Genomic DNA, 9,309 nt, shown 5'->3' on the forward strand with positions numbered 1-9,309 from the left:
TTTTAGAATGTAACTCACTGCTATAAGCCATCCTGGAAATCATTTCCAGAAAGTCCTCCAGGTTTGTTTTTATTTTCAAGATTTACTGTTTTTATTGATCGTCTGATTCTGTTTTATCAACCGTTAGGAGCTCAAAGTCCCCTCAGTTCTGATCCAGTTTGTGTTTGTCCTCCAGCTCAGCCTCCAGGACTGCTGGCTGCACAAGGCCAACGGCGGCATGGTGCTCTTCACCTTCTTCATGTGCCGCATCGCCCTCTTCCCCTACATGTACTGGATGTACGGCCGCCACTACGGCATCCCTCTGTACAGCGTGCCCTTCCACCTGCCGCTCTCCACCAACCTGGGCAACTCCTGCATCCTGGCGCCGCAGGTTTACTGGTTCGTGCTGCTCTGCCGAAAGGGCTACCGTCTTTACCGGAGGAGCCGCGGCGCGCAGTCGCCCACGGCGACGGCTCCCATGGCCGACGCCGGCAAGGACGATTGATAACGAGGTCACGGCTGCTCGCTCAAGCCGCACACTCAGCTACTAATTCAACCCCACCACGGTACTGTCCAACACCGAGACTACCTGCTCCTCCTCCACCGGGCATTTCCGCACACTCTAACTCCTCTGTTACAGATCTGCTGCCGTCGTGGACTCCTCCACGATCTTATGCTTCTACTGAACTCCAGCCATTTGTGTTTCTCTCTGGACTTGACTCTGGATCTCCTGCGTCCACAGGACTGACGGACGGTTCTGCTTGTGGACGAAACGTCCCAAAACTTTAAAAAAGAAAAGAAAAGGAAAAAAAAAGAGGAGCTGCGGTGGAGAGACTCCATCTGTGGCTCCCTCTGTGTTTACAGCTGCTGCTGGTTAGAGACGGTCTGTTACAGCCACTTTCATTCGCCGGTTCGGTTGGAACCGCTCGCCCCGTCGTTTGCTTTGCGCGGCGGCAGGAAGGCTTCGGGAATGTGGTGCATTTTAGCGGGGACGAAGAAAAGCAATACACCTGAGCGCCGCCCAACGCGACGGCCTGAATCCTCTCAACGCTTTCCGTGGCCAATCGCATCCATTCCCTCCTTTCTTGGTTCAGCTTCATTCAACTCGACTGTTTGGTTTAACTTTCTGATTTCCACTGAAGGATCGGCGACCTTTCGCGTGTTTTGAGTCGTCCTGTTCGCGTTCTCCTCTGGAGGCCGACAGTCTCGGCTGGTGTTCAGCAGCTGGGGGGGCGGGGCTTAAGGACAGACGTGGACGGTTCCCAGCTGAACTCAGGGCCAGGTCAGAGCAATAAGCAGAGAAGATCGACATTTCAAACCCACAAAAATGATAAATAACTTCTCGGAGGGGCAGATTTCCTGCCTTTGCTGGCAGTTTAGTTGTTTTTTTTTTTTTCTTGCAATCCACGAATTAATGTGCACCTTTATCAGGTGCAGGAATAAGCACTTAACACACAAGGCTGTGTGCAGTTTCTGCAGCTTTTAGAGATTGAAATGATACTTTAGTTTGATTATAAATATAGTTTTAAGCTTCTATATAAATATATATAAAATCTAAGGGGAAAGGTAGAATAAAACTTTCCATTTGCAGGTCAAAGTTTATCAACATTTCATTCTTCATGTCATCTTTATATCAAAGAAATATATAAAGATATAATTGTTCTAGTTTTGTACTTGATTTAGTTGATTTAAAGTTCTTAATGATTCAGGCTCCGTGTGTTGACGACCTTCGTTTTGGTTTGTGTTTTTGTGAACTGAATCTATGCAAAACCGTCTGAGGGTGCGTGGCGTGTTCGACACCACCTCATTCGTTTGCCTCTTTCCTTCACGATCTTAACATTTGTGTGTGTTTGTTTGTTTGTTTGCATTTTCCCGTTTTCATCGATTCCAAAAAGCGATCAATTATTTTTGTAGCACTAAAAAAAAGGTTAAGAATTATCCGCCCAACTACCAGAATCTTTATGGTTGGATTCCACAAACACGACTGAGAAAAACTGCTTTTAATGAAGAAAAATTCAATTTCATGGGTTCTGTTCAGTCTTTTTGCTGATTTAAGGTGGATTAAAGCTTCTTAACTGTGTGAAAGTGGCGTAAATTTGTCAGTTTGATGCATAAAGTTTAGCTTCCTTTCGTTCTCATAAGCTAACAGACCAAGCAGACTTGTAGCAGGAAAGTGTTCGTTTTATTGCTTTTGAATCATCTTACTGGTAATAAGTTACTACTTGATGGGATCAAATTGGTAGGTCATAAGCGAAACACTGTACATGTTTTTTTGTTGTACTTTTGGGTGATGTATGTTGCTGGGCCTTCCAGAAGGGGGCGTAACAGAGCAGAAGTGTGAGTCTGAGCAGCTGATTGACGGCCGGTCGGCTCTTGAATGTTTCGTTTTTTTCTTCTTTTAGCAGAAATGGCGTTCTGATTTCTTTATTATAGTTTTTTTATTTAATTTCCTGCACTCCTCAACTCAAACAGTAGCCAAACGTTGGATTTAACAATAAAAGCTGCCTTCTATGGGCCAGTTTTTCTCATTTCCATCCTTTTTTCTCCATCCTCCGCGTTCCCAGCGTCCCTCCCGGGTTCATTCCCGTCTGCTGGATCAAACATCTTCAGGATTGGATCTTCTTGGGATGAGAAAGTCAGAAACAACAACAACCTTCTCCGATTTTATAAAGAGCCCTAACAACTTAAATGTAATTAAAGTAAAAGCAGTCTGAAAAAACGTCTTTAAAAAAATTTAGAAAATCAACTAAAAATAAAATGTCTTGTTTTTTAATAAATTCTTCTCCATTTAATTTAAAAGATGTCCTTCAAATTATTATTTTCTTCAAAAACCTTGAGTTTCTTCATGTGAAACCTGCTGGTGTTCCGACAGGTTTAGGTGACGGATGTTTGATTCTGACTTTGTTTTTTAAATCCGCCCTGATCCTTCGTTTCACTGCTTTGAGGTCCTGTGACGGTCTCTAATGTTGGAGGAAAACCTGCAGGTTAGACGCAGTGAAACCCTCAGAAAAGACGGAAGCATCGGCAGCGCTTCAGTTTTCAGGGATTCGCTTCTGCTCCACGACTTCCAGGAGAAATGGAGTTTGAGCTGGAGTCGCCTTCACTCAGAAAGAAGTGAGGAAAAAATCTTGATTGATAGGAAAAGTTGTTAGTAATCCATATATTTCCTCCTAATCTCTAAATAATCCTGAGCTGCTCTGTGAGATACAATCCTGAAGATGAACGGATCACCTTCTAACGGACCTTAGATTTAATGTTTTTAACCCCTTCAGATCTGTTTTTGTTTTTTTTTTCTTTTGATGAAAATGAACCAACACGTAACCTGGAAGTTTGTTTTCCTGAAAGTGGGTTCAAAGCAGCACATTTGATGAAGTTTGGTGATTCAAAAAGGTCAAAAGAGGGGCTTTTAGCTGAAAATGTCCCGGTTTAAAACACTTTTCTGCTCGGTAGTGAATATTTGAATCTTTTTGTTTCATTTTTGCACATTAGTTCATTTCATTTATTATTTAAATCAGGTGAAAGGCCTCCTTTATGTCAAGCAGAACAAGTCGTTTTTAAAGTCTTAACTGTAGGAACCTGAAGGAACGGACGGTTCTGGCTTCAGCTGTCAACGTGTTACATTCCTCTTTGAGCTTTTTTTTTATAAACTTATTTTCTAACTTTATTTAAAAAAGTGTTTTGACTTCATTTAGATTTTCCTTTAAGGCAAATGCGAAAAAAAAAATCCCCCAAAGAACCGAGCGGCCTGCTCTCTGTGCTAAAACATGGTAGATGTTCCAATTCCAGATGAGTTTCATTGCTCCACCCGTAAATGTTGCCTCCATCTGCATGTCCTGTTTTCACTCTGGATTATTCTGTAGGAAACCTAGAATCTTAAATGCATGAAACCGCTATTCCGTCAGTTCCTGAAAGAGCTTTTAGCAGTATTTTGAATTTGCAGGAAGCTGAAAAGTTATTTTATTTGTAAAGAAACACCCTAACCTTAAAGGATTTGTCCACCAAAGACGATCATTCACACCCATAACGACAGAAAATGGAATTAGATTCGGTTATATCTATGTCGAGGAGACTCGCGTAAAGACATCAAAACACAAAAAGAAATGAAAAGAAATTCCTGTTTGTTTCATTAAATCTTTCACTGATTTTAACCTGAAATTACAAACTCTCAATTTCAATTTTAAAGGGTTTTATCTTCAGGGGAAAAGTGTTTGATGGAAAATTCAAACCTATTTGGTAATAAAATTGAAAATCTGTTTTCTTAAAAATCATTTTTCTGGGTTTTTGTCGTTCTGTCCTTCAGAATTTCAAGAACCTGCCATTAAAATCATGAAATTGATTTTTTTTTCTTTGTAGGAAAGCTGATAGATTCAGAAAATAACCAAATAATTTCTTATTTTATTGTGTGTTAGATGAATTAAAGTTCTGGTAATTTAAATTGATGTTAGCATTGATATTGATATCAACTTTAGCCTCGATTTTAGCATCAACGTTGGCGTCAACACATTAAAGTTCTCCGGTCACAATCATTGCAGATCTGTTGCAAAAAGTATTGTTTCTTCAAGGTATGGAACCATAAACTAATTTTCCAAAAATCTAATTTTTGATCACATTATCTCACAAACAAATTTAAATTTTTACATTTCCATTTCACATGCCGCTTTATTTAAACAGAAAATACTCTAAAAACAAACGTGCGGATGCTAGCTAACCCTAATACAGTAAAGCAGTCAACAAAATGCTAACAAGTTTATATCAAAACTGTTACAACTTTTAATTCTGGATCTCATCAAACTCCCACCCCCATGTTTGCGTGTCTGTTGCCCGTTTAATGCTAATACAAGTTAGCATGATTAGCACCTGTACTCTAGCTTTTGTTTTGAGCCGAATATCGGAAATATTAGTTACTAATTTGTGTTTTTTTTTTTTGAGTATGGAATTCATATCGAGCTTCAAGGAGTGATGAATGGTGGTCGTTCTTGGGCTAAATTGCTAAGCTAAAGTATGCTAAGATTGGCATCAATGGTGGCATCAATGTTAGCAGTGATGTTTGCATCAATGTTAGCATTAATGGTGGCATCAATGTTAGCGTTGATATTAGCATCAATGTTGAGATTGATATTAGCATCAATGTTAGCATTAATGTTGGCATCAATGTTAGCGTTGATATTAACATCAATGTTGAAATTGATACTAGCATCAATGTTAGCATTTATGTTGGCATCAGCGTTGGCATTAATCTTGATGTCGATGTTAGCATCAATATTAGCATTAATCTTTGTATCAATGTCAGCATTGACATTAGCATCAATGTTATGATTGATATTAGCATCAATGTTATGATTGATGTTAGCATCAATTTTAGCTGTAACGTTGGCATTAACATTAGCATCATTGTTGCTATTGATGTTGGCATCAGTTGTAGCATTTATGTTGGCATCAGCGTTAGCATTAATCTTGACATCAATGTTAGCTTCAATGTTAACATCAGTGTTATCAACATTAACACTGATGTTATCATAGACAATGGCATCAATGTTGGCGTTAATGTTAGCATCTGTGTTAGCATTTAATCTTAGGATGGACACTAGCATCATTGTTGACAAAAAATGTTAGCATTTCCGTCAGCATCAATCTTTGCATCTATGTCGTAATACATGTTAGCATTAGCGTAAGCATTGATGCTAGCATCAAAGTTAGCATTAGCTTTAGCATTGATTCTAGCATCAACATTAGCATTGATGTTAGCATCAATTTTGACATTAATGTTAGCATAGCCAAAGTTCGGTCGTGTGTTCTCGAGACGTCTTTATTTAATGAGAAGTTTTGTTTAATTTTATTCTTTTAAAACTCTCCATGTTGTTGTTTTTTTTCCTAATTTTTACACCACACACTGGAGCTAGCGTACGTTTGCACCAAATTTTTCGATGGCGTGTCGGATTAGCGTTGATTTCTTCCATTTTTGACGGAGTGAAGGAAAGACGGTCGACTTCTCTGCATCTTTTGATCGATTTAGAATCGAGTTTACTGCAGATTCTGGACGAGCTTCTGTTTGAGAAACTGATGCTGGGACTGGTTTTGATCTCCGGACAGTGAACCAAACTTGGTCTCCAGTGCCTTGTGAAAAAATCTATTTATGATATCCTCAGAAGTGAGTGTGAAAGAGCTAAGTCGGCAGGCAGTGTTTACAGGTTGTGGCTGTATTTACTCTTCTCAATATCTCCTGTTTTTGCAGAGTTTAGGAAATTCTTCACCACTTTGGTATGAAGGTCAATCAGAGCATTTCATAGATCAGATTTGATTCTGTACATGATGACGCTGTCAAAATAAAACAGGTATTTTTTTAGTGTTTCCAATCTGGAACCAGTTTGCTGTATTAAATGTACTTTGACATACTTTGAAACCATTTCAATCAGAACTACGACTCAGAACTGCGTCTCAGTTCGTCAGCATCACTATGTTTTGTAAATGTTGATTTTTGATGCGTTGAATGCAGCCCCGTCACAACCTTTAACACTTCCTGCCCCACTTATTTTTGATAACATTCTACTTTTTCATACATTTGTCGAATTTGATGCATCTGTCCTTTTTTTTTCTTTTATTTTGTAGCCTGACTTTTTCTGGGAGGAAGTTTCCTCCCTGAAAGGAAGCTGTTTGATGACATCAGAGGAGTTATGTACTGTAGCTGCAACTTGTGAATTCAGAAAAAAACCCCTTTAAATTTCAATAAACTTGATCTGATTGTTTTACTCGAGTATCTGGTTTATTTGCTTTACCCGCTTTTACCTGATTAAGATGGTATTGGCTAATTGGATTTCCTTTTTACATATTTTTAATCCATAAATGTTTAATCCTAGATACAATTTTAACTTTTGTTTCATCTAAAAAAAATTAAGAAAACAAGTGAATAAATTAAATAGCTTAAATTATTGTATCTCCTTAAAACACCTGGGTTGGTCATTCTGCCCAAATCTTGGGTTATTCATGTGGGGATGGATTTTTGGATTATAGTGGTTTCATTTTATGTTGGTTTTTTTTCCAGAGATTTCTATCTTTCCATAGTTAAAATAAATATGGATATGAGTAAGAAACAACCTTAACTGTTATATTTAACTCTGGAGTTTTTACTCCATTTGTTTGTTTTGGTTTGTTTATTGTCTGATGTGACGGTCAAATATTCAAAAAGACGACATCAGAAAAATGATGTTGAAGAATTTATCATCCCTAATCCTAATAAATCATATTTTAATCATCCACTCCATCATTTTCAAAAAGTCAGAATTATCTAAAGAGTATTTTTTTTAATTTATTTTTTAATGATCAGATTAAATCTTTTGTTGATGTAATTTCCTATTGAGAATAAAATGGGTTTATTTGTAGAAACTTTATTTAAAATAATGTAACAAAATAATAATTACTAAAATATTTTTTAAAAATAAAATTAAATGTAAAAAAAGAAATAAATCAACTTCATTTTGAAAAATTAAATCAGCAAAAAATAAAATAAAAAAATATTGTAATTTTAAAAAATGTTTAAAAAATAAATTAAATTGTTAAAAAAGAAAAAATTCAACTTAATTTTAAAAAAAATTAACGAAATAAATTAAATGAAAAAAAAGAAATGATTCAACAAATTTAAACGCGAGTTCTTTGTGTTTTTGATAGTTTGTCTAAACAAATAGCTGATCTGTTTTCTATTTTATCTAGCAGATGTTGATCCAGCACCAAGATCAGATTAGCTTTGTGTGATCATCAGCACAGGTATGATCCACAGATCTATAATCTCACGTCAAAAGTTCAAGCTCCTGAAATTTGTACTTTTATCACCACATTTTAGGTTGTTTTTTAAGAAACAATTTTAAAAGGAAACAATTAAAAAATAATAATTTTTCAAACTGATCGGTCCATTTATTTAAAAAATTTAAGCTATATGGTTGTTGTCAAGCCATCTTCAAAATTACTACAACCTTGAGCCTTTTGAAGAAAAAATACACAAAAAGTGCAGCTAAATCTTCCACAAATGTTTGTTTTCATAAATTGAATCAGATCCAGAATGCCTTTAATCTCACGTGCTGGAGAGCAATCCTGTCCAAATATCTGCCAAACCCCTGGGAAAATCTTCAAAATCATTTTTTTTTTACAATGTGAACAGCTATGATGATTGTTGTTTAAAACCTTAGAAAATCAGACTTTTTTCTTCTTCTCCAAACGTTTCCTGAGGATCTTTTTCAGCCATTCTAGCTGTAATTTACCCCCATGGCCACCAGAGGGTGCTGTTGACTCAAAAAAAGATTCTCCTCAAATGGAAAAACAACTCATAGCATCATCTTAATTCCCCCCTTTTTTAATTAAGTCATTGAAAAAAACATTTATGTGATTCATTAGACCTTTATTCACCCTAACTGGAGGGTTTAGATAAAATTCTTGTTTAGATTTACAGGAACTCTTTATTCTGGATCGCCTTCAAATGCAGAAAGTTTCACGTGACATTGAGAGAAAATAACAAAATCAAGGTTTGATCGTTTAATAGAAAAAAAAAACCTCCTTAAATGCTTGAAAACAAGTGTGGTGATCAAATCAAAGTCTGATGAAACTCCAGCAGCTCCACCTTCAACCACGTCTGTGGAACCAGACAGACGAAGGTAAAACACAAAATGAAACATCTGATTAACCGTCTGTTCTTCACACAGTTGATCTGGTCCTCATGAACCAGCGATGAAACAAACTTTGTGTTGCTTTTATTGTACAGATGAAAAGAGAGTAAAAGGGGAAAAAAGACAAACTGCTGACCCTGCAGCCGCTGCACCACAGCAGACTCCATCCAAGACTGCAAGACGGCTCCTGGGTCGCCACAAAACCAAAGCAGCTTCTGCCTCTGTGAGTCCCGTCTGTGATTGTGATGCTTTACTGATCCATGAAGGTTCTGATGTCGCAATAAAATATATCTGTGAAATATTGAGAAAAGTACCTCACATTTATAACTTAATTAAAAGCTACATTTTATAAATGGATGTCTTAATTTCAACAAAACATCGTTTATTTTTGTAAGCTACACTGGGTATCAGTAAGAAACTGGACCAAAAGATTCTTTTAGACTTGTGGGATGAAGACCTCTGCATTGGATCATCCAATGACTTTAAGGTTAATCTAAAGTATTCAAGCAAATCCTTCATGCATCAAATCTGTTTTGTCCTTCAGTTTTAGTTTTAGTTTAATTCAAACTCGTTTTAAAACACAGAAATTCAAAGAGTTTTATTTCAGAAGACTCTTTAAACACTTTATAGATAAATGCTTCTTTCCTCAAAGGCTGACCTCAATGTGAAGCTGTCTAAA

At 36.9% G+C, this 9,309-nt stretch overlaps 2 protein-coding genes across 6 annotated transcripts in view; both read left to right on the forward strand.

The window, feature by feature from the left end:
• Positions 1-6,725, forward strand: part of tlcd3a (TLC domain containing 3A) — a 61,886-nt gene extending 55,161 nt beyond the window's left edge. For 2 of the 3 annotated variants that reach the window (XM_024265727.2, XM_024265726.2), the window contains exon 5: positions 176-6,725. In XM_024265727.2, coding sequence (XP_024121495.1) covers positions 176-484 — 309 coding nt within the window. In that variant the 3' untranslated portion in view covers positions 485-6,725. The remainder of the gene's footprint in view (positions 1-175) is intronic. The other variant, XR_002918589.2, reaches the window with a different exon arrangement.
• A 2,110-nt stretch (positions 6,726-8,835) lies between these two features.
• LOC112138673 (smoothelin-like protein 2) overlaps positions 8,836-9,309 on the forward strand; it is a 15,512-nt gene continuing 15,038 nt past the window's right edge. For all 3 annotated transcript variants that reach the window (XM_024261283.2, XM_036215304.1, XM_024261294.2), the window contains exon 1: positions 8,836-8,853. The gene's annotated coding sequence lies outside the window, so the exon portion shown is untranslated. The remainder of the gene's footprint in view (positions 8,854-9,309) is intronic.

The sequence above is a fragment of the Oryzias melastigma genome, linkage group LG14, assembly GCF_002922805.2.
Source record: "Oryzias melastigma strain HK-1 linkage group LG14, ASM292280v2, whole genome shotgun sequence".
Taxonomy (NCBI): Eukaryota; Metazoa; Chordata; class Actinopteri; order Beloniformes; family Adrianichthyidae; genus Oryzias; species Oryzias melastigma.